Source organism: Prinia subflava, chromosome 7, assembly GCF_021018805.1.
Source record: "Prinia subflava isolate CZ2003 ecotype Zambia chromosome 7, Cam_Psub_1.2, whole genome shotgun sequence".
NCBI lineage: Eukaryota > Metazoa > Chordata > Aves > Passeriformes > Cisticolidae > Prinia > Prinia subflava.
The window spans coordinates 7,100,936-7,125,364 of record NC_086253.1 but is presented as its reverse complement, the minus strand read 5'-3'; the positions used below and the strand labels follow the sequence as shown (position 1 = coordinate 7,125,364).

At 42.3% G+C, this 24,429-nt stretch overlaps 2 protein-coding genes across 3 annotated transcripts; both read left to right on the top strand.

The window, feature by feature from the left end:
- Positions 1-562: 562 nt before the first annotated feature.
- TMEM129 (transmembrane protein 129, E3 ubiquitin ligase) lies at positions 563-11,744 on the top strand. Its single transcript, XM_063401461.1, has 4 exons — positions 563-1,115; positions 2,230-2,704; positions 4,966-5,125; positions 7,628-11,744. Exons 1-4 carry the CDS (start codon positions 911-913, stop codon positions 7,874-7,876), a joined length of 1,089 nt encoding a protein of 362 aa, XP_063257531.1. The 5' UTR covers positions 563-910; the 3' UTR covers positions 7,877-11,744.
- Positions 11,745-12,993: 1,249 nt separating this feature from the next.
- Positions 12,994-23,987, top strand: LOC134552664 (uncharacterized). Of its 2 annotated transcripts, none has more exons than XM_063401460.1 (12): positions 12,994-13,400; positions 14,962-15,078; positions 16,325-16,429; positions 16,794-16,925; positions 17,678-17,827; positions 18,630-18,767; positions 19,384-19,500; positions 19,896-20,003; positions 20,380-20,493; positions 20,817-20,930; positions 21,693-21,866; positions 22,710-23,987. In XM_063401460.1, exons 1-10 carry the CDS (start codon positions 13,009-13,011, stop codon positions 20,920-20,922), a joined length of 1,479 nt encoding a protein of 492 aa, XP_063257530.1. In that variant the 5' UTR covers positions 12,994-13,008; the 3' UTR covers positions 20,923-20,930; positions 21,693-21,866; positions 22,710-23,987. The 2 variants fall into 2 exon arrangements, with proteins under 2 accessions (XP_063257530.1, XP_063257529.1); XM_063401459.1 differs by having other exon boundaries at positions 21,676-21,866.
- Positions 23,988-24,429: the final 442 nt, after the last annotated feature.

Genomic DNA, 24,429 nt, shown 5'->3' with positions numbered 1-24,429 from the left:
CCTACATTCCGTAAGAAACAGCAATTGGGGCTATTAGCTATTATTTGTGCTTCAATAGTAACAAGATATTCCGGTCAGGTGTTTTTTTACTGTGTTTGGGGGTGTACGAAGATACCCTGAAACATGCCTCCCTTTAAGGCATTTTAAGATCCTACATCCCTGTCTTATCAGAAAATATTAGAAAACATAAAATACACAAGGAGAAACAAAGATTTTTCCGACGCTTAAATAAGACAGGCCATTTCCCTGCTTCAGAAAGACGCTGCCCTCATCCAACAGAGCTCTCTGACGATCATAAAGAACTGGAATCGGTTCCTTCTGCCAGGCCTGTGGAGCACGACCTCGAGCGCGGACAAAGCCTGAGGCCACGGGCAGGGGCTGCGCGCCCGGGCCGGGCCGGGCGGGCGCGGGGTGCGGGAGGGGACCGGCTCCGGCTGGAACGGGGACGTGGCTCGGGACTGGCGGCCGGGCAGGCGCGGATGGGCGGAGGAGGGGAGGGAGGAGATGGATGGAGGGGCGGGGACCGTCAGTGCGAGGGGAGGCGGGTCCCGCCCCGGCGGCCCCGCCAGCCCGGCAGCGCCCGCGCCGCGCATCCGGGGGTGCGGCGGGAACTACCGCTGGAGTATCCGGGGCTGAGCGGGGAAATACCGCTGGAGTATCCGGGGCTGAGCGGGGAAATACCGCTGGAGTATCCGGGGCTGAGCGGGGAAATACCACTGGAGCATCCGGGGCTGAGGGGGGAACTACCGCTGGAGCATCCGGGGGTGCGGCGGGAACTGCCGCTGGAGCATCCGGGGCTGCGGGGGGAGCTACCGCGGGAGCGGCGGGAAGAACCGCTCCCCGCTGGAGCATCCGGGGCTGCGGCGGGAACTACCGCTCCCGGGGACCCCGGCGCCCCACGGGGCGCAGCATGGAGAGCCCCGCGGTGACCTTCACTCTGGCCTACCTGGTGTTCGCCGTGTGCTTCGTGTTCCCGCCCGACGAGGTGCGCTCGGCGGGGCTGACGGTGCAGAGCCTGCTGTCCGCCTGGCTGGGCAGCGAGGACGCGGCCTTCGTGCAGTACCACCTGCGGCGCAGCACCGGCACGCTGCTGGCGCACTCCCTGCTGCCCCTGGGTGAGTAGCGCTCCGGCTGCTTGGAATGAGCACCAAGAGCTTTGTAACCAGCGGGTGCACCGCGGCACACGCACTCACAAAGGAATTGCAGTTTAAGGACAGACTGGGGAATGAGGGGCTGGAGAGCAGTGCCAGGGAAAGGGACCTGCCTGGGGGTCCTGGTCTGGGGACAGCTGAACATGAGCCAGCAGTGCCCTGGCAGCCAGGAGGGACATCCCTGTCCTGGGGACATCGGGCACAGCATGGCCAGCCGGGCAAGGGAGGGATTGTCCTGCTCTGCTCTGGGCTGGGGAGGCCTCACCTCGAGCCCTGGGGGAGCTTTGGGTGCCACAGTATAAAAATGACATTAAAATATTAGAGTTTCCAGAGAAGAGCAACAAAGATGATGAAGGGCCTTGAGGAGAAGCCGTGTGAGGAGAGGCTGAGGGCACTTGGCCTGTTCAGCCTGGAGGAGACTGAGGGGAGACCTCAGTGCAGTTACAAATTCCTCATGAGGGGAAGGGGAGGGACAGACACTGATCTCTGTGGTGACAGTGACAGGTCACAAGGAAATGGCCTGAACTTGTGTCAGGGGGAGTTTTAGGTTGGACATTAGAAAAAGGTTCTTCCCCCCAGAGGGTGGTTGGGTACTGGAACAGGCTCCCCAGGGCAGTGGTCACAGCACCAAGCCCGATGGAGTTCAGAGAGTGTTTGGACAATGCTGTCACACATATGGTGTGACTCTTGGGGTGCCCTGTGCAGAGCTAAATGTTAGACTTGATGATCCTTGTGAGTCCCTTCCAGCTCATCATCTTCTGTGATTTAACCAAGGAATGCAGATCGCCTTCCTTTAGCCGTACAATTCTCCTAAAACTAAGTGGCATCTCGCAGGTAATTTTATTCAACAACCAAATTCAGATCACTTTCCTTTGGGTGTATAATTCTGGTAAAAATCAGCGATGCCTAAGAATTTACTTCAACTTGCTTAAGACAAGAGGCTTGAATTTGAAGTCATCCAGAAGTACAGTACCTCTCTTGGAGGTGAGCTCATGGGTTAGATAACCGTATGATTCAGGGGTATCTGGTTTTGCAGGTACTTAATTGTTTTCTGAAAGTAAGTTCTTTTTCCTTGCAGGTTATTACCTTGGTATGTGCTTTGCTGCACCTGAAAAACATCTTTGTTTTTTCTACCTGGCTTCAAAAGAGTGGAAAACTTTCTTCTTCTTGGCCGTTCTCCTGCCAGCAATCACCAGCGCCCTGGCATATTACTGGTCACGGAAAGGTTGGAACAATCACCCGCTGGCCCGGACGCTCGCTGTTCACGCTCTCCCGCAGTCAGGTTGGAGGGCAGTAGCTTCTTCCATCAACACAGAATTTAGGAGAATCGACAAATTCGCCACCGGAGCGCCGGGAGCGAGGGTGATTGTTACGGACACGTGGGTGATTAAAGTCACCACCTACTGTTTACATGTTGCCCAGCAGCAGGACATTCACTTGACGGTGACAGACTCCAGGCAGCACGAACTCACCCCAGACTCCAACGTGCCTGTGCAGTTCCTCACCATCCGAGTTGCCAGCGTTAATCCCTACGTCAAGGCATTTGATATCCGGTAAAACAACTGCTAAACCTGTTATGTTGCGTGTGTGCTGTTTGATGGTGCTGAGGGACCACATTTGTGCCCAGTCTGGAGACTCCTTGGTCTCATTCCTTCCTTTCTGGTCCCTCCCTGCCTGCTGTTCAGGGCTGCTGTATGTGCAGTTCTGCCATGCAGTGCAGGGAAGGTTGTTTAGAAAGCTTCCTATACATGCAACACTGAATACACAACGGATAAACAAAGGGATTGGCCTCTTTGATCCATTCTTAGGGAGAGGATTGTGCTGGATGCAGAAAGAAGTAACTGGATAAAATTAGATGGAGAGAGATGGAGAGCAAGAATGAAAGGTAGAATTTTTGGTCTTCTAAATTTCGGGTGAGGAGAAATAGCTATTTGTCTAAAACTGTTGTTCATCCATGACTTGGGATTTTTCCGTGTGCTTAAGGCTCATGATTTTGTCACTGTTTGGAATAGTTCTCACTAAGCTACTGCAACCCAACTGCCCCTAAAACAAGGAAGAAATTATGGTCCCTTTTTGATTTATGTATTCTCATAGCAGTAAATCATAACAATTGTGAACTGTTAGAGCTTGTTTTGCAAGGGCCCATGCTGTTTATCTCAGCAGTCTCTGTGTAACCAGTCTAAAGTACAAGTTCAGCAGAAACCTCTGAGTAGAAGGGTGCTAAAGTCTTTATTGTTGCATTATTAAGAGCCATGTTAATGCTCCCTAAACTATATTTGAAAAGGTATTTGAGTGTCTTCTGGCTGTAAATTTGTATGTCAGGAGCATTTATTAGGTAATTAGGTAATTAAAAGCAGGCAGATCACCAGACTTGTAAGGTGTGCAGTGGGGCAAGCACGAGGAAGGCAAAGAGGTGATTCTGGTAGAGATCCATGTGAACAGAACTCAGAACAAGAGGTTAGTTAAGGTAAGCATGACAATGCTAAGAAAAGAGACTTTTATAGACTTGTGACAGTGGTGACCAAATTAGTATTAAATGACTAATGATTTTCTTCTGCCAGCTCTTCAGTGCCAGAGTGGTAAAACTACATCCCAGCTGAGATGATAAAATCATTACTTGTTTTACAATTCCTTTTAGGGAAAAAAAGTCCTAAGCCCAAACTGTATTTTGTGACTAAACAGAATAGCATCAACAGTTTAAAAGCTGTTCTAATAAGACGTCAGTAATAGTAAATATCTGCTAGAATGTAGCAGAATCATACAAGATCATTGTACATATCCAGAATCAGAATCAAATCCAGCGAGGACAAATGCTTTTGTGCAGGTGGGCCCTGTTTCCCTGCATGTTCAGTGTGAATGGTTCCTCTGGATATAAATGTCTCTGTGCATGGACAGCATCTGTTAAATGACATTATCCTGTAAAACAGTGGAGACCACTGAGAGCTAGAGCTAAGCCAGCCTTGCATTGTGCTGGGCTCTGGGAACTCGGTGAGCAGCAGGAAAACGAGGGCAGTCTTCCCAGGACTTCTCCATGGAAGCTGTTTAATGAGTGGAAGCATTGAGCTGGAGAGTTCTGACACTGCAGTTCAGAACCCTTACGGTAAAAAGAGATGACAGCAGGGATATGTCACTGCAGGATCTGTGTGAGGTCTCAGGTGCCACTTGAGTGCTGTGGGCATCACTTTAATTGACAGAAGCAGCTGGGGTGCAACACAGCTTGCTGCAGCCTTAAATCAGCAGTGGTTTGTGACCTTTGTGAAATTTCTGGCATTTTGTTATGATACAATCTAAAATTGTATCATAAAATCACAAAACCTGATAGATGGACATTCTTCTGCTACTTATGTAGTACTATATCACCTTGTGATGCCTGCTGCATGGTATAACAAATTTCTCCTAACTAAACTCCTCGGGAGTTTATAATTGAGAATTTAGATATTGTCTAAGTAAATAGGCATTGAAAAGGTGACAGAAATGGTGCAAACAGCACTTTGCAGTTAATGCATGATTTACTTTTGTTCATGCTGATGACTTCAAAAGCCTTTATTTTTGTATGATGTTTTAGCTGGTCTCTGACATAACCCTGCTGGCAATCTTACACAGATATGAATGGGGACAGCATGTTCAGTTGACCAAGTTGTGCCAAAACCAATAAGTAAACAGCAGAAGAAAACACAATGCTGTGTATTTATTCTGACTAATAAGTACCAGTTTTTCTGTGGATTCACTTTCTGGATGTTAACCTCTGCAAGGTACTATCGAGGTGTTTGGGTGGATACTCGTGGTAACATTTTGCTCCATCTTTTCTTTTCAGGTTGAACTCCACAGAGTATGGGGAGCTCCGGGAGAAGCTCCGTGCTCCTATCAGCAATGCAGCTAATGTTGTGATCCATCAAAGCCTTAGTGATTTATTTTTAGAAACCTTCACATCTCTGGTGGAAATAAACCAGACATACCATGTTCCAAGCACTCAGGTGAAATTTTCTATCCATGTGAGACTGTAACAATTATATTTTCAATATAGATGTGCCTGTGATTACTATGTAAATGATAAATGTTTACCTAGAGCTATCTCAGGTGAATTATTAAGAGGATTCATTGTTATGAGGTTAACAAAAAGGTTTTATTAAAAACATGAATTAAACAACAAATTATTATTAAATTATAATTATCATGTGATTACTGCTTAATAATCCTAATTTAATAAAGCAGTATTCAGTCAGTAATAAAGTGGTACTTGAACAGCAGTTAAACACTCTACTACTCACTACACTTCTAATAATTCAGCTAATAATTGCATACAATATGTTTTAGATCTAATATAAACTGTTACTTACCTTGCTGTAGATAACAGATACTAGGTAAGAAATCTCTTGAGATCAAGAGATCCTTTGAGAGGTCTCCTACCTACTTGAGGCTGCCCTAGAGGAGAGCTCCACTTTCTAAGAGAGTGACTGGTGGTTAAAGTGCCCCTTGGTGTGGGTGTGCAGTTGTAGCACTTACAGTTTCATCTCGCTGGCCCCTGATAAGACATGACCTAAATTCCTTAACTTCCTGAGAAGATACAGCCCAGCACAATTTCCTAGGGTCTGCACAGCCAAGGTTTGCTCCTGTCAGGCCTTCTCAGTGATGCCAGAAACCCAAGTGCTCTTTGCTCAGTCAGGGTGATGCTTCCCTCACAAATGCTCACCTGCTGTGTCAGTAAACTCATTGTAAACATAACTCTGGCTGCTGCTTCTGTTCCTGCTATGAGGAACAAACTATGGTGAGCATTACAGTTTTGAGCCATGAGAAATAACAGAGTGAAATAAAGTCCCCTGTAATAATTGCTACTAAAATGTTACATGAACACATTTGAAAATGATGATGTTGTACTTGCAGAAAGTTTATGGGGAGCCAGAGCCACAGCTGCTGTTGCTGTTCTTTTGGCAGTTTGCTTCAATACAGCTTCCTTTTCCAGATAGCCAGGTTTTGCTGGATCTTCTGCTGAAATAAACTAATGATTCTTAATTTAGCTTTGCTTTACTTATAATTATTATGGCTATTATTATGTGGTGTTGATTATAACAGCACAGAGCCCTACCTCCAGTAATACTCACAGGGACCTGGTCATTATTATACTGGTGCAGCAGTTGGAAGTGGGACTGGAGCACTGTTCTGTGTTCCAGAGGGAACCAATTAAACCAGTACTGGTGACCCTGCAGGGAGCTGTGTCCAGTGGTTCAGCTAATGAGTGAGGGATTGGTATCCTTGGTAGTGTTGTGCAGCTTATATGGTTTATGAACTAGCTAAAATAAAACTGGATCAGGTGTATCTGCACCTTATGTTGTGTGTTCTGACTGTGCTGCCAGTGAAAAGAGATGGTCACAATAAAGAGAAGATATTAAAGCTGCTTTCTTGCAGAGCATTTAATTTGTGACACATTTAAGTGGCAGCTGAGCCACTTGGGTTGACATTGAGTGATAAATGGCATCACAGATGATGATAAGGATGTTAAAAATACAACACTGAATTTTTCCCTATTCTGGAGCTCTGTTCATAAGTTGAAAAAGTTAGTTAATCTTTCTATGCTAGAATTTTGCCTGCTTAAAGCTGAGATAGGACCTAATTTCACAAGTTAAAGCTGAGTGGCTTGTGTCCATCTGGATCTGCTCCACAGTCCAGCTGACAGTGCAGCTGAGCAGACACTTGAGCTGACAAGGGAAGAGTCATTGGAGATGTGAACTAGAGACCACAGAGAGAGCTACTTTTTGTTCCACCAGGAGCATTTTGAACAGATTCAGGTCTCTGTGCCTATTCAGCATGCTGTCTTTTGAGCTTTGTCAAGTTCTTGGACAGCTGGAAGACATGTGGGAAATGCTAATTATTGTTTATTAATTGTAAAACACTTCATAGCAAGTTGTTGTTCCCATATGCAATTGCAAGTTCAAGTGGCATAATTAACTGTGGGCAAAATCAGTTATTCTGATTTTATCCAAGAAAAATTAAATAAGTTTCTGGACCTTCAGGATGAGATTCCTTGTACAGCCCTGGTTTCCTCATTTATGTCTCTTACTTAGAAAGATGGAAGATAGTAACAGACATTTGCTGTTTTAAATAGTAAGAACTGTTTGCTGGATTTATTTTCCATACTTTATATTGGTACGTTTTTTGAAAAACAGTTTGAATGACAAAGCTGGCTGCTTGCTTACCTTACTGTGGCTGCTGGCAGCTCTTCAGAGAGTGAAAGAATGTTGATTTTTCAGTCATTTTTGTTTAATCATTAGTCTCAGGGAGCAGTTCTGGGTTTTCTGTTCAAAGAGCAGCTTTGCTGTCATTCGTTAGAGAGCATTCTAATAAAACCATTTGATATCCCCTGGTGGGGCAGTTCTGCCTTGATTATTCTACCACAGATGATTCTCTAAAAGCCTTTGAGAAGCAGTAACAGGAACCATTCTGCGCAGTTCCCAGTTTTGATGGTTTTTCTCTCCCCCCAGGAGCTGGAGCCATGCATAGGGTGCATGCAGACCATCGCCAACATCAAGCTCATCAAGAACTGCCAGGAGCCCAACGAGGGCGAGTGCCAGCAGTGCTACTGCCGGCCCATGTGGTGCCTCACCTGCATGGGCAAGTGGTTTGCCAGCAGGCAGGACCAGCAGCACCCAGAGACCTGGCTCTCCAGCCAAGTGCCTTGCCCGACTTGCCGAGCCAAATTTTGCATTCTAGATGTTTGCCTAATACGATGAGTAGTAACTTGGGTATGTTTTAACTTTTTTAATTTGACTGTGTTTCGGAGTGGGTTTGGTTAAAGGCCTGCTAGGTCTGTTTCTGAGACTTCATGTTCTACCAGGGTACAAACTCTAAAGGCTTCTTTTACAGTGTTGAAAACAGATGTGAATCTTTTCAGTTCCTTTCCACTTTTACCTGTGTCTGTGGATTTTACTCACGTAATGTCAGCTTCTGGATTTTAATTTTGTTTAAACTCCTGTTTTCCTTTCTTACATTTTGGATAGAATAAGGTTATCCTTCTATATTTGCAGTACTGTTGTTTTTTCAGGTTTTAACGTAGGTTAAATTCTTCACATTTTTAAATTTAACTTGGGTTTTGATTCTTTAATAAAGGGCTAACTGAGAAAATTGCTTTGGTTAGACTTCATTGATACTTTTGTTATTCTTTAATCCAGTTGTAAAGTTACTATTAATCTTTGCAGTTTTCTTCAAACAAGTGCATTAGTTTCCTTCAGCTGGAAGGAGCTACTTCCACTACATCTACTCACAAAGGGTTGAAGTAGGCTAAAAAATGTAATCCCTGAAGATTTACAAGTCCTGTATGGACCTTTTATTCCATTAATTTGCCTCTAGCATACCTTTTGATGTCTTTATTTCAAACAACAGAAGGATTTTTTAACCCATTTACCTACACTGCTAATACATGGTTAAAATCTGTTGGTTTCCAGGAGCTACATTACTTAGGGTTTCAATGTTCTTTAGGTGATGGGACTTTTTTGACATATGTTTGAAGAGAGTGCAGCAAACATCCGAGCCTTAATTTGTAAATTAAAATCACAAATGAGTCTAATAGAAAAAGGAATACTTCAAAGCTTTGGTCTACTAGAATAGAAGCTCTTAATACCTCCCACCTGAATAATCCAAAGGATCTTACCAGTAAATCATGGACAGAGGTGATTGTAATCATGCCAGTGATTACCTGACAACCTCTTGATTACCATGGTTGGAGCAGGAACGGGTGGCAGGATGTAAAAATGGTACAAGTGTTGAAAGCACAACCATAAAACATTTCTGGAGTCTCAGCTGAACTACAGGTGAGGAATGCAACCCCCTGCACTTGCAGCCAGCCACAAAATGGGTACAAATGTGGCTGCAAGCAAGAATTCATAGAAGGGTAAGAAATTGAAGACAGATCTGACAGCACTGCTTGAAAATGAACGTTTAACTGTTGGTGTTGGATTTTAACTTTGGAATTTATAAATAATATTCATTTATAAAAATCCAAACTGGTTGAGTTTAAGAACATTTAAGAACAGTGGCTTCTCTGTTTTCCATTACCTGCTGTTTTGGATTGTACAGAGTGAAAATTTGACACTGAGACAGGTTGTGTGGATTTATCTCTCTTTCCCAAAGAGACCATTAGTGGCATGTCACTCTTCATCTGCATAGAATTAAATTCAGCTCTGGAGTTTCTGACAGATTTGTTGGCAAGTCTGAAAACTAATAAAAAAATCTAGGAGCTGATCAGCAATTGACTTTAAAATATTTTCTAGTACTTCTGTGGGAAAGTTATTTCCATATTTAAAATGGTCTCTGCAGGATTTTTTAACCTTTGGAAGCTTCTTACAGGGCCACGTGGTGTTGTCGGACATGCACCTACCACTACACAGCAGCCTTTACAAATAATCATTTTGTAACATTTGCTTCTGTAAACTTTACATAATGTGGCACAGATACAAGGGATGTGGCCCTTGGAATAGTTGCAGAAAAGAGGGAAGGGTTTTGGAGCTGTGGTTTTGCCATCCCCAGTCATTCAGCTCCTACAGCACTTTGCCTGTCCAGAATAAAAATATTTATTGTAAAGAATGTGAATTTAAAATCATAAAGGCCTTGAGAATCTTAGATGCATGTAGTTGCAGATGGTTTACAGACTAAAACCAGGTCAGTTGCCAATAGTATCTCACGTAATAAAAGCTTTAAATTCCTAATTGCTCTTGCAGTGGAATCTACTCTGAGTTGACTGGAAGTTTTCACTTCAGTGGAACTTTGCTTTTGTTCATCCTACCTCTTTTGTCAGTATAAAAGTACACCAGAGTAACAGTCATCTTTTAATGCTCTATCCACACAAGTGCCTCTTAGAAAACTTAGTAATAATTACAAAAACAAAATTATTATTTATGTTAATGATAGTACCTGACTTATATTCCTTAAAACAAGTAGTTTTTCCCAAGTTTAAATTCTCAAAGTAATCTGACATGCCTCCAACATTTGTGAACTTCTTAAAGGCTGTTTAGAGGAACAAATTGTTAAAAATCCATATGAACATGAAAATAATAGAGTACAAAAATAGGCATTTGTCTTTGTGATAGCTTCAGCTTATCATCCAAAGAGCCACATGTACATACAGGGCCATTTCTAGAGAACCTCTCTGTTTGCAGTAAAAAACACACCACTGCCTCCCACGCAATCTTGATACATTTAAATATGAGGATAGGGTTTAGAATCAGTTTTCTTACAGCATTTTGTAAAAAAAAAAAAGATGACAAAGAAAAAAGAAAAACTAAGTAATGCAAGCAGCTAAAACATTTACTGAAAGAATTTTCTTTTTTATTATTGTGTGTAAATCCCTAATAGTGTTCAGTTTTGCACTTCCAGCTGTGTGTATGCTTTTCCACATCACTGATTTGTGGGTGGGCAGTGTTGGTAATCTGAAGTATCTTATATAACTGTGATGTCATTAAACTAAAGACAGTCTGTGGGGGGACTGTGTCAGTACAAATACCCCATGTGAGTGTGTCATGTATAGCCCAAATTTCCTGGCATACTACAGATCAACAGATCTTTCTCAAAACATGGGTTGTGGCTATATTATTTATTTCCACAGTTGTATTACTTCTGTAATTGTAGTGTCCCAGAGCATATTGTGAAAATAAGTTACCTTTTGTTTTTTTAGGTTAACATAATTTGTCAACCCAAAAATTACTTTTTTTCCAAGGAGGAAATATTTTAATCCATTATATGAGTACAGTTTTTCTACTATGAGATTTGGCATAGCTTGAAACCAAAATACCAAGTTATCATGTGATCTCTTCAAGTATGATTATTTTTTTATTGTGTTGAAACTGGACCAAGTTGCCCAGAGAAGTTGTGGCTGCCCCATTCTTGGAAGTGGTAGAGGGATTGAACAGGACTTTGAGCAACCTGGTCTAGTGGAAGGTTTCTCTGCCCACAGCAGAGGGTTGGGACTGGATGATCTTTAAGGTCCCTTCCAACTCAAACCTTTCTCTGATATTGTAAAATTTGCTAGACTGCAGCTAAGCACCATTCCAGTCAGGGCAAACCTCAGTAAGACTGAGGTTCTCAGTGTTATTTTTAAAGAAATATTTGTTGACGTTGAGCTGTTTAAGGAGTTGAGATACAAATACTCAAGCTCTTACATGGATTACAAGACATTTTCTTCCAAAGACATAGTGCGGGATTTCTTATTTATGGCATTGGGGTTGGTGGTTTTTGTGGTTTTGTTTTGGGGTTTTTGTGTGGTTTTTTGTGGGGTTTTTTTGTGGGGTTTTTTTTGGGGTTTTTTTGGTTGGGTTTTTTTTGTGGGGTTTTTTTTTGGTTTTTTGTTTTGTTTTGTTTTGTTTTTTTGGTGTTTTGTTTTTTTGGGGTTTTTTTTTTGGTTTTGTTTTGGTTTGATTTTTTTGTTTGTTTGGGTTTTTTTGTGTTTTTGTTTTGTTGTTGTTGTTGTTGTTTTTTGCTAGATAGCTTACCTGTTTGAAATGAACAGTATTGTTTGAATAGCCCTTAAGGAAAAGGCTTAATGAATACATGCAATTAATCTTAAAACTCTCTGAAGAGCTCAATAAAAATACAGTTGATTCTTTGTAAGACTTCTGGTTTTGATTTTAAAGTTATGTTTACCAGATAAAACTATATGGAAATATCTGTATCTCTTATCTGTATGCAGTGTCTTACCTGAGAACAGGGGAATAAATACAAATAGGGCTTAAATTCTTCTGAAGGGGTACATGGTAAGTCCTCCTTGGATGGATTTTCCGACTACAGCCTGAATGCAGAGGGTTGCATAAATGGAAGATGGTGTGTATGAAATCTGTATAAGAACCTCAGGATAAAAAAGGCCTCCAAATGCTTTTCACAGCTACCAGATGGGAAGGAGTGACACTGGATGTCATGAAATCAGCAGGGGCAATGTCTAAAAAATTGTCTTTCCAAGGAAGCACTGGCAGGTAGCAATGGTGTGTCCTATATAAAACATTTATTTAATTGTGACCTTGCTCAGATTTATTACCGAGCACCAGCAATAAAGAATTGATCACATTCCTGTATCATATTCCTGTAGTAGAAGACCTGCTGGTATCCAGAGGAGAACTGTAAAGATGTTCAGAGTGCTGGAGCACCTCTGCTATAGAGACAGGCTGAGGGAGCAGGAGGTGTTCAACCTGGAGAAGGCTCCAGGGAGACCATGGAGCACCTTCCACTGCCTAAAGGGTCTCCATTAGAGCTGGAGAGGGACTTTTTATAAGGCCATGGATAGGACAAGAGAGAAGGCTTTAAAGTGAAAGGGAGTAGGTTCATGTTAGATACAGGGGAAGAAATTCTTCACTGTGAGGGTGGTGAGGCACTGGCAGAGGTGACCAGAGGAGCTGTGGATGCCCCATCCCTGGAGGGGATCCTGCTCCAGGCCAGGCGGGATGGGGCTCTGAGCATCCTGCTCTAGGGAAGGGTGTCCCTGTCCATGACAGCGGAGTTGTAAGTAGATCTTCAGGGTCCCTTCAAACACAAACCATTCTGTGATTTTATCAAACTGGCCAGCCTGCAGCCAAGTACCATTCCAGTCAGGAGAACCTCAGTAAGATTAAAGTTCTGAGTGCCTTTCTTAAGAAATGCTTGTTTACTTTGAGCTATTTAAAGAGTTAAGATATAAATATTGGAGCAAGTTATCTGTAAGGTCATACTCAAGCCAAACTGTTCTGTTATTCCATTAATGGTATGAAATGTGGGACACATTCCTGTAGCGTGTACTTTGTGCTGGCCACCACAATGTACACACTACAGGACGTCTGACGACATCTAGGAGTAAAATAACTTGTCCCAAAACGAATCCTTGGCTATTGCGTGAGGTAACGCCGTGATGTGGGACCCGGGTTTTCCCGGCATTTGCGAGCGGAATGGGCCGGGGGATGCAGCCGGAGGGAGGTGGTGTGAGGGCGATGTTGCCTTCGCTGTGAGGGAAGCTGCGCTCAGGCCCAGCTCCCAGGGGCGCAGGACGCTTTTCTCTCCTACACTCAGACCCAGCAGCACTGGGGAAGGAGCGGCACTGCCGAAGCAGCGGCACCGTGCGGGGCTGTCCCGGCCGCGGCACCGCCCGGGCCGCGCCTGCGCTCCCCGCGGGAGGCCGGGCCGCGCCTGCGCTGCCGCCGGGCCGGGCCGGGCCGGGGCCGTGTTCGGCCGCGCCGCCGCCGCCTCAGCCATGTCCGGCGGGCCGCGCCGCCCGGGCGCAGCGGGGCCGGGCGCGCTGCGCAGGTGGGAGCGGCCGCGGGGGAGAGGGGATCGGGCGGGCAGCGCTCCGCTGGGCGGGCAGCGCTCCGCTGGGCGGGCGGGGGGGCGCTGGCCGCCCCGGGGCGGCTCCGGAGGCGGCTGCTGGCTGTGCAGCCCCTGCTCCTCCGGTAAACAGCCCCTGCTCCTCCGATAAACAGCCCCTTCTGCGGCCTCGCCCCCCGTGCAGGGGCTGCTTCGGCCTCTGTCGGTGGCGAGCGAGGGACCGCAGCCCCCGGCAGGGCCCAGCCCGGCTGGGGGCACTGGGGCTCGGTGTCAGGCTGGAGGGGGCGGGCAGTGCAGAGGAAATACGGGAATGTTTCTGAAAGACGTCATTTTCGGTTGTCATTTCACCTTTCATTTTCAAACAATGTCGAACATACGGCATATGTTGTAAGGTACCTAAGCTTGTTTAAAAAAAAAAATCTTGGAAGTCGTTAAACCGAGTAATTGTTGAAGGTGGTTACAGAAGGGTTTCATTCGTTCATTGCCTTAGCCAAAACTGACCGGGTTTGGAAGCTGTTTTGCCTGGGTGTGATTCTGAGGAAGCTGTTTGTGCTGGGTGTTGTTGTTGGTAACTTCGAGCCCGCTTGGAGCAGGGAACTCCCAAAGCCAAGCAGGGCGGAGGAGGAAGGGAAAGAAAACATGGGTGCTTAACACACGAGTAAAAGAGCAGAAATCCTTCCTTCCCCCTTGTGGAGCCAAGGGCAGGGACCTGGCACGTACAGAGCCGTGTGTTTGCTGTTGCCCACACATACAGAAACACGGCGTGTTTACAGTGCAGAGGCTGCAGCACCAGATCGTTCTCTCGGGCGGGCGTGGCGGTGGATGTGCAGGCGTGGTCCTTAACCCAGAAGCCAGCTCTGGTGTTAGTAGACGCTACGATCGTGTTTTGTTTAATAACCTGTCATTTAAGATGTCAAAGCCACCAGAACTGAGGAGGAGGATATAGAGAGCCTTAAACAATCCCTGGCTGACTGGCCAGTGTGTCGTAAGCATTACAGTCAGCTCCTTGTCCCAAGCTTCCTTGTGAGGGCTCTGCAGCTGCGTCTGGTCAAGAATTTCCTGTGTAAAAGTGTTTCCGCATAAACATTTGACCTACTTCTCTTTAGCCATTGGGCTGAAGTGTAGTTACTGGACTTGCCTTTTCTAGGAGTTTACTACTGGATGGGGCAGTAAATTAATGTCAAATAATGCACTGCTGACAGAGGATGGTCTGTGGATGTTGGCACATGTTCACAAGTCCATAAACGCTGGTGGCAGTCCTCAATTAGGTTTTTCTTCACCACCATTTTGTTTGCAAAAAGAGCATATTTTTAGTTGTCTAAATATTAATAGTTTGTTTGAAATTTTTTAGGTCTTAGCTGCATTAGTCAAAGATACTTTCTCAGCAATTAAACTAACACCTTTTTTAAGTATGTGTTGCCTGAATAAGTTGACATAAATCACATATCTGTATGCCAAATCAGATTGACAATATTTGATTTTTGTAGGCCGTGTTCAGTGACTACCAGTGACTTGATTTCAGATGAAAATTCTTGTTTTCTAGTTCTGTGCAACATCCACACTGCTGGCATCAAGAACAGGAACGTAGAAGCTGCAATGATTCAGATTCTGTGATGTTTGAGGAATATCAATGTGGTCATTCAGACCACTGGCTGGAAAGGTAAGGAATAAGTGTAATTTTTTTTTTTTTAAATCTCCACTTTGCTGCACTGTTGTTTAGGACTCCAAGAAAAGCTTGGATGTGTTTAGGTTGAGTGTTTCCTTGTAATAGAGTAGCACAGAGTTGGGAGATGGTACCTGTGTCATACCTAAAGAAGACCATCCAGTCTGTCTCATTGAAATACGTGCCATAGTATTAGCAAGTATTCAAATAAAAGGGAGAAAGGCTATGTACTGAAGCAGTAGTTTAAGAAGCCCTTCATTGCTGAAGTCTTCACTATTGGTCTAAAACTCCCAATGAAGCCATTTGCTGTTACTTTCACACTTGCATATGCATCTTTATGTGTAAATGTAGGCAGGCTATCTTTGTCTCTTCACAGTCCACTTGGTATATTCAGCTCCAGTTTTTAGTGAGCACCTTTTTTTTCCTTACAGTCCATTACTGAGGACAATCTGAGATTAGATAGAATTTTATACTTAGGTAATTCTGTGAATATTTTGTTTGGCTTTTGGATATTCTAGACTAAAGGCCCAAGGTGAAGGAAGTGGTTGAGATTGGTATCTTACAGTCTGATGGCAAGGGTGAAAAGCGGGGGGGGAGTGCTGAGATATGTGCAGAGAACTGAACAGAATGTAAGAGGAAATGTTTTATTAAGAGTACATGAAAATATTTTTTATGTAATTCATACATTTCTGAGTATTCCACTGTATGAAGATGATTTAAATTTTGATGGCATGCTCAATATTGTTTAGTTAATGAATTAATCTTTTGAAGAGCTTAGGAAAGCCCTGTATCATGAGTGTTTTCTATGTCTTTGATATGCTCATAAAAATACTAACAGTATGGCACGAGTGTGAGACTGAAGTGGATGTGCCAGCAGTGTTCTGTGTTTCTCTTTTGCTGAGTGGATATGTTCCTTTTCAGCGTGAAATCTTTGTCCTGTGTTAAAATGACATTGCCAGCTTGGATGGTAATTTCATCTGTTGATGTGAAACCATTTAGGGAAAGTAAGATTATCAGCTAAATCTGCTTCTGTATTACTTACATGACTTGTTAAATGTTGGGGCATTGAAATGGACAGAAGAGGGCAGGCTGAAGGTGACTTAGAACAGAAATAGAGAAGGAACATAGTAGCTGTACAGTAGTTTTACAGCTGTGGAGCTGGTTTTGTCCATTATTGATGTATCTGTTGATTAAATGTGTTTCAAGCAGCCAGCATTCATGTTGAATTCCCATTATTTTCTAGCTCTACAACATCAGAACATTCTGGGCCACTTTCCAGTTGCCACAGCTGGGAAGGTAGAATTGAAGAAGACAAAACAATGAGGACATCAAATAAAAAAATTACAAAGTAGGTATTGAGCTATTACTGCTTATTGTTGCATTAGTTTTAGCAATAACCATCTGATGATCTTTGACTACTTTACGTGCATTAATGAAGATTTGAAACCACAGACAGGCTGTTTCATATCAAGCCTGAAGGAAGCCTAAAGGAGGGAGTAGCACTGAGAAGTTTTATCTCAAAAGCTACTTGTGTGATTATTTGAGATTCGGATTTGATTAGCACAGCTTTCACTTCCTTTAACTAGTGAGATAAGAGTTGTGCTCGCTGTCTATCAGTAAGAATACAGGGCAGTTTTAGAATATGTGTTTATGTAACTTCTTATAAAACTCCTAAGGTTCTTTTCAACTTAGTTCTTGTTTTTATTTTCAAGTTCTGTTTCAAGTGACTCTGCTAATCCAGCTGAAAGGGAAACTGATGAAGTGGTCCTGAGGAGAAGACAAAAACAGATCAATTTTGGAAAGAATACCCTTGCATATGACAGATACATCAAAGAAGTTCCAAAGTAAGTTGCACTGTGTTGCAGATTTCCAGATAAACTCTTATTTGTTCCTGGGGTGTGTGTGTAGAATAGCACACAGCCTCAGTTCTCTTCAAATTCTTCCTGTGGTTTTTATTGCTGAGTGTGACATTATATGATGTGTGATATCTCTGGGTCATTGGAGTCAGCTGTCCCAGCACTTTCCCCTCTCAAGTTTGTGTTCACTCTCACCTTAGTGTCTGTGGGGTGGGGAAAGGAGAAGGCCTTGAAGCTGTGCAAGCACTCCTCAGTAATGCCCCCAAATCAGTGTGTTTCTCAGCACTGTTTTAGCAATTAATGCACAACATAGCACTACAAGGACTGCTGTGGAGGAAGGTGACTCCATCCTCGACAGACTCAGTACAATACTGCATAAAAGAAGCTGCACTTGACTCAGGAGGAGTAAAGTAGAAGGAGCTGGAGGTTAGGGTAATACTGAAGCAGTGTAAGTTATTCTTGTTTCATCTTTGTTCATGGGCAGTAGGGATCTGCTTTAGGCAGCTGTCAGAGTGCTGGACTGGATGAGCTTCCAGTCTGACTCAGCACATTATGGTTAGTTGTTGCTTTTGTGATCTATTTTTGATAATGTCTTATACATATTGCAGTTAAGTGTTTAAAAAATGAACATTTTATTTATTAGACCACTGATACTTTTGTGACCTGATGGACTTAGGATTCTTTCTAAGGAAAAAACTCCTTATGTTCTGAAATAATAAATGTTAACTGTGCCTTTACAGGAACCAGCGAATTCCAGGAGTTCACCCTAGAACTCCCAACAAGTTTAAGAAGTACAGCCGTCGGTCCTGGGACCAGCAGATCAGGCTGTGGAAGATAGCACTGCATGCCTGGGATCCTCCTGCTGAAGAAACCTGGGATCTGCAGCCCGTGTATGTTACAGGGGTGAATTAAGTCAGGGCTTAAGGAGTTTAAGCAGGGCTCTGTAGTTCCTTTAGAGCATTTCCGACTGGGATAAAAAATATCAGGCTCAAAAATAGGAGTCTTCTTGAATGCGTTGTTTTCCATTTGAATTCTGTTAGTCTTCAAGATATTCCAGTTATTTAGTCTAAGTTAATCTGCAATCAGGTGTTATGGGCAGAAAAGCATTTGGTCTGCCTGCAGTAGTACATTCCCTTCCCTTTTGTATTTGCACTGGTGGGCACAAGGTAACATTACTTTTCTGGAAAGTGAGAGACATAAGCAGAAATTTGTTGATTTCTATTCCTTTGATAATTTTCCATCTTCTTTTTCCTGATGTCAGTGGAACCACATGTCTCCTACAGTGATAATATGTTAGAGGACTTGAGATGTTTAAGAAGATGAGAGAGATTTGTGCTCTCTGCAGGATGGTGGCAACTGTGTTCAAGAAGGAAATACTTTTATTTTTTCACAACTTTGAATTTCTTTAGAAGGCTAGCTCAGCCACCTTAATGCCACCTTATACTTGACGAGATTTGGACTAGTAAATTAGGAGGAGAGGAGTGAATGGAGTTCTCTTAGCTGTGTTACTGCACTGTATAAATAGTTTTACCTGTGTTGTAATTGATGTGTGGTAGAAGTTGCAGTTTTTACACCATTTAGGTGTCATATGAGCTGAACTGTTAATTATTAGTGCAGCTGAACTGTTTCCTGTTTGGAGCAGTAAGCCAGATGGGTGGTTTTTGAAGCTTTTTTTTTTCCTCCTGTGTTTAGTAGTACAGAACCTTCAGGTAGTTCCCAGGAACAGTTCTGCAAAGATGAGGATGTTTCTGGCTCCTTTGTGTTTGACGAAAAGCAGAAGAGAAATGAGTGTGAAGATGAATGCAGACAGACTGCCTACACACCTGAGAGGTATGAGGGAAAACATGTGTGCTTATCTTGGGGAAATAATTCAGTACATGGCAGTGCTGTCAGGTTTTTGTAGGAAATGTTTACTGTCGAAGGGCAGTTAATACTCAGTTTTGGAGTTTGACACTTCTGCTGTTGGATGTAATCCATCAGTGGTACAGAGCATTGAATATGGAAAAATAACCACCATTGCAGAATTATATGATTTAAAAGAAGCAAATGCAGTGTTTTTTCATATTCTCAGTTTATACAGCAGAGTACTGAGGTTTCTTTAACCATTGTTGGAATGTTCTGAAAGTAGGGGAGCTTTGGAGCTTTTTCAGAAGCAGGAGTCCCCATCCTTCACAGTATTGTGTCTTTCTGCAGAACAGCAGAGAGACTGACTGCCACATGCCCGTCCCTGTTTACTGAAATATCTTATCCTGGGGGGATGTGCATGGAGCCCAAAATGGTTTTGCTTTCAAAATGTAAGCAGTTTTCTCAGTGTTTCTCTGTATAACTGAAGAATCATACCTCAAAAGAAAACTTGCTCTGAAGGATATGCTGTTATTTAGCAGAATACTGATAAACATTTAAACATAGATAAAAAATGTTACATGTGTAAAATCTGTTTTTGTAGTTCCTGTTCTCCCGATTCTTCTCCAGTATGGAAACGCAGAAAAAGAAACAATTCTGACTCCTCTGTGGTTTCAGAGAGCAAAAACCATTATCTGCAGATGTACCACACACTGGAAAGGTATGAAATGATTCTCCAGGTGGGAATTCATTGATACTGTGAACTGACTTTTGGAATATGACTGGTATTTTCCCCTCCCTTTGTTAATAGCTTTAATTTTATCTAAATGTGCGCAATTTAATGAGGAAGGAGAATCATGTCAGCATAATCTTGCTGTGTGATAGCAAATATTTACAGTGCTCCATTGCAAAGTGTCAGAAGACACAGCACAGGTTGTATTTTGTGTGTAGATTTAGGCAACACTAAGGATTTTGGCAGTTTAGTAGACATTTCACACTAACCTTAATAAAAATATTTATACAGGTATTGTTTCATCTCTCTAAGTCCCCTTCTGGAAAATTAAGAGGAACTGTTACCACAGTGCATGGATTCAGACATTTTCATTTTCTTTCCAGCCTTACTGACTCAGGACATAAAGAGGCTTTTTCTAAGTGCTCAGAGTGGGAAGCCTTTGGTGAAAAAGATGAAGTAATGACTGTAGAACAAAGTATAGAAATAACAAGGTAAATACCCCAATGATCATGTTGCTATTTCTGTTTATTGCTTATGCTGTAAAGGTGTCCTTTTTTATCTTTTCCTTCACTGGTGACTACTACTTTATTTTTGCCCTCTAACATTTTCTCCAGCACACGGTACGTTTGGTTGTTTTTCTCTTGAGTTTGCTTGGCTTTTTCCAGTCCCACTCTCCATCTGTTGCTTTCTGCTGCCTCTGCCATCCCAGGTAATGCTGGAAAATGATGAGTCCCTTTCACACTCTGTCTTGTGGAAAGAATTGGAAGTTTGCCTCACTTCCTCAGCCTAAGAGCTGGAAGCTTCCTCTCTGTCTCCCTAGAGATTGTTTTGTAGTGACAACAATGGTAGTTGTTTGTTTTTATGCAGTGACCCGATTCCAGCCAGTTGTTCTTCAGGGTGGAACAATCCAAAGCAGAGGAAATCCAGCTTCTTTCTGCCTGACAGCAAGACTTGTAGAGATGCAGACTGCAGGCTGGAAAGGTATCAAATGCAGCTCCTCACTTGGGGTTTGAGGGATATTTTTGCATATTATTTTAGAAGCTTAATTGCTTTCTTGCTGTGATTCAATTCAGGCATTTATTATAAACATTTGACTTCTAATTTTTATTTAGCTGTTTTTTACTGTTTGTTTTAGGGATGTGTTGATCGATATTTATATGTTGTGTGGTAAAATTGTATCCTTATGTTTTCATGTTAAGGTCTGTGTTAATGTAAATGAGTTGTAGCTGTATATTACTATTTAAAAGTTACCATAATAAAGCCACTTAGTCTTTGGTTTTGGGTTTTTTTTTTTTTAATTGTAGGCTTAAACTTTGTAGCAGTTTATTGGAAGGACATCAGTCAGAATACCCTGACAGAGAATGGGAAAGTGCAAATGCTGAAGATACAATATTGAGGAAAAAAATCTAAATACCAAGGTGAGTTTGTGCTGACTACTTACTTGATCTGTTCTGTTTCAGTAGCCCATCCACAGTATCGTTTGACAGAATCCAACTGTTCAGTTCAGGCAGATCAGTTTCTCTTCTATTTTATTAGTGTTTATAGTTCCTCTTGCACTTAATACAGCACTTCAGTTAAAAGATCTAATGCTTCAGACTTACTAAATTGAAATTGTTATCTGACAGTCAGAAAACTTATTTTTATCTCTCACATGAAAAGTGCCAGGTTTTTTAAGTATTTCAGTAGCAGCTTTTCTGCCTCTTAATATTTTTGTGATGAAGCCACAACTTGGCATTTGTAGCAGTAGATTTTAGTGAAAATTTTCTCTTGGACTGTAGATTCCTTTGGTGCATTAATAGGGTGGGTGGTAATCTGGGTCAAACAGATTTTATTAGCACTTAGTCTTTTGTGTAATTAGATTTGTCTTTGATCTACATTTGGTGCAGGCTCTGAAACATGAACTAGGATATAAATGTCTGTTAAACTGACCTTTGAATATTTTACCTTAAAAAAACTCCTTATGAAAATGCCAAAATTAGTTTTACACTTAGATTTTGAATCATAGCAATGTGAGAAAAAGGCAGCTAAAGCTTTTAAAAAATTATGCTGATGGCATATTTCTTTTGACTTTATTGATTTAAAATTTAAATTCTTTGTGCATGAATAAGATTTAGCATGCATTCACTTTTCTAAAGTGCTAATTCAATATTTGAAAATATCTAGTCTCTCTTTGTATATAGAAGTATTGAAGAAAGAATTTCTTCTGTGACAAAAAGACTTGAAGAATAGGGATGTAGTCTGAGATCAGCAGATCAAGCCTTGGAAAACTGGTGCTGCCATGTAGGACCTACACTAAAAGAGGAAGAGATTTACAGTCAGCATACGTGCAATCAACAGAAGGTGAAATTATTCAGGTAAAAGAAGCATCTCTGTCACAGTTAAGAGCCTTTCTGGTTTCCACATAGTTGATATTCAGCTTTTTTTTGCAGCTTTGTTGTAAATAAGTCTGTATTAATATGTATCTATTCAGTGGGTTTGTGATCACTTGAAAAAAAGCTGTTAGATGTAGAACATGTAAAATGAATTAAATACCTTCTCTGTGGAGCAACACATTGGTTTTCTGGGATGGAAAGATCAGTATTTAGAGCAACATTGCCTTTAACATTGGCTTTTAGGTCTGATGAGCTCTAACTCAAGTGTCAGGAACTTTATCTGTGGAAGTTTAATCTTGCTTGAAAACCAAATAGTGGTTTAAATGGTAGAATTCCACACTACCTTCCCTTTTGCTAAAAGGAAATTTCTGTTTTAAACAAGAATAAATGTGAATGGAACTGGTTGCTTTCTAATGAAAAACCTTAGTCAATAGAATACTTAAGATATGGCAGAAATTGTTTATTAGAATTGAGATAAAAGTCTGTTTTATGAATTAATAATGACATTTAGATGAAAACGATGCAGGGGGTTGGGAAGAATAAGCTCAGCTGCTTCCTTTTCTCTCTGACAAATATGTTAGGAATGTAGAGTATCTAGTACTGTATTTTTTCAGTCATTTATTTCTCAAAATGTTCATACTAGCTGTAACACTTTTCTTTAGTAGGGACATTATGGGTTTCTCCTTTATACTGTGCTATAAGCTCACTGTATGCAGTGCTCTCTTACTGCTACTGTAACACCACAGCTTAAAAGAGGAAATGTGTTGTTGTTAATGCCTGGATACAGCAAATGTATAAAATGCTGTTACCTGCTTTTTTGTTTAGGTTTCTCCAGATCTTTATAAGGATAGATTGTTTTCTGCAAGTTGTGCCTCAAGTGTAAAACTTCAGACTTCATTGTGCTGCAATGACAATGGATGTTCCTTAAAGCTTTTGTGAGGACATTTCTGCTGTGCCTGCCCTGGCAGGTGACATGTGCATTATATTTCAAAGGCTGCTTTGGGTGATGGATGCTGCCATTCTCTCTGGAGATCTTGTTCCTCAGAGTGTGCTGATGTTTCACCAGTGAACTGGTCCAGTGTCAAGTCAGACTGAAGAATGCAACCCCTCCAACCAAGGAACCCCTCTGCTCCACTGGACCAGAATTGGACATCCAGCCCAAAGAACTGCTTCAAAAGAATGTACATAATTTCAGCCTTCCTCCAGTCATTAAAGACAAGCTGTTCATAACTTTTAGATTGGGTGATCACCCATTTGGCTTATTTATTGTTCTCTGAGATGTACTGAGCTGGCATTTGACTAAGTCAGATGAGAGAAGAGAAGGGAAAGATAGATGGTTTATCAAAATCAGATCCTTTTTTTGAAGGGACTGAGTGACTGTTAGAACAGCAGCACAACTTAAATATCTGGATTTTGCTTTTATGTGTGACCCAAAGAGCCAGTCCACAGTTAAAGAGTAGGAGAAGATGCATTCAGTGCCTGTGGTTCCTGCAGCTATTGGGGATGAATAGCAGTATTTGCAGATGTGGAGCTGCTCTTGTCCAGGCTAAGGGTTGTGATGGTGTTGGGATAGGCTCTCCTTTTATTTACTCTGCTAGCACTGTGTACAGAAGTTTGAAGTGAGAGCTGTGCCTACAGTGGTTTGGACTGAATTCGTGTGCCAGTTACAAGAATTTTGCAGTCCTTGTGTAGCATGTGCTGGGATTCCAATGTCTGCTGGAGCTGGGAGTTGTCTCTCTGCAGGAGTTTGGTTTTGCTTTCCCTTGATGTGGGGCTGGCAGTACCCATGGCCAGGAGCCCATTGTGCTGCTGATTTGGAGAAAGCTGCTTGCCCAGAAACTGCTCTCACTCCCAAAATGTTATTTCCAGGCATGCTTGGGCATTTTTGCCAACACAAGGGTTATCAGTCACACACCACAGAGCACCCAGTGTGTGTGTACAAGGGATCTGTACAGCACTTTTCTAAGAGGTAATATTTAGAACCTTGTTGTTCCAGTCTGCATGCTTCCTTGTGATTTATGATGATTGTAAATAAGGGGATGTGTTACATTTTTGGCAATTTGCCTTTATGCAGAAGAATTAAAGACTTTAACTTTAAAAATCCTTGTTAGTCTGCTTTTGCAGTTGTGTTGTCAGTTTGATTATAAAATGAATTTGTGGGTTCAGTAGTCCTGTCTTGTTTGTTTTAGGGTGTTTTGTTTGGTTTGGGTAGTGATTTTGGATGTTTAGCCCTTGCTAAAAGGGGAAAGGAGGAGTCTTGAGAGATGAAAATTACACTCCTGCAGGCAGCTTACAATTCTGGTTTTGTCCTGCCCCTTAGTTTGTCCAGGGCATTGTAACTTAGTGGAAGGGAGCAGCTGAAGTCCCAGAACCCATTGTGCCATGGAAAGGTCTCCTGCTGGAGAAGATGAAACTGCTAGGTGAGAGTAATAAGCAGTTGAGAAATACTTAAACTCATCTTAAGTATTTTATGAGTGCTAAGAGCCCTTAAGCTTTTGCTTATGGACAGGGCCTGCAGTGGATTTAGGGACACATCCATAGGATT

Bases quoted from the DNA above. Each gene is read 5' to 3' on its own strand.
- TMEM129 (XM_063401461.1), top strand. From the start codon at position 911: ATGGAGAGCCCCGCGGTGACCTTCACTCTGGCCTACCTGGTGTTCGCC. The intron at 1,116-2,229 runs GTGAGTAGCGCT...TTTTCCTTGCAG, and splicing joins GCACTCCCTGCTGCCCCTGG to GTTATTACCTTGGTATGTGC. The intron at 5,126-7,627 runs GTGAAATTTTCT...CTCTCCCCCCAG, and splicing joins ACCATGTTCCAAGCACTCAG to GAGCTGGAGCCATGCATAGG.
- LOC134552664 (XM_063401460.1), top strand. From the start codon at position 13,009: ATGTGGGACCCGGGTTTTCCCGGCATTTGCGAGCGGAATGGGCCGGGG. The intron at 13,401-14,961 runs GTGGGAGCGGCC...CTTGTTTTCTAG, and splicing joins GGGCCGGGCGCGCTGCGCAG to TTCTGTGCAACATCCACACT. The intron at 20,494-20,816 runs GTATCAAATGCA...TTTTAATTGTAG, and splicing joins GCAGACTGCAGGCTGGAAAG to GCTTAAACTTTGTAGCAGTT.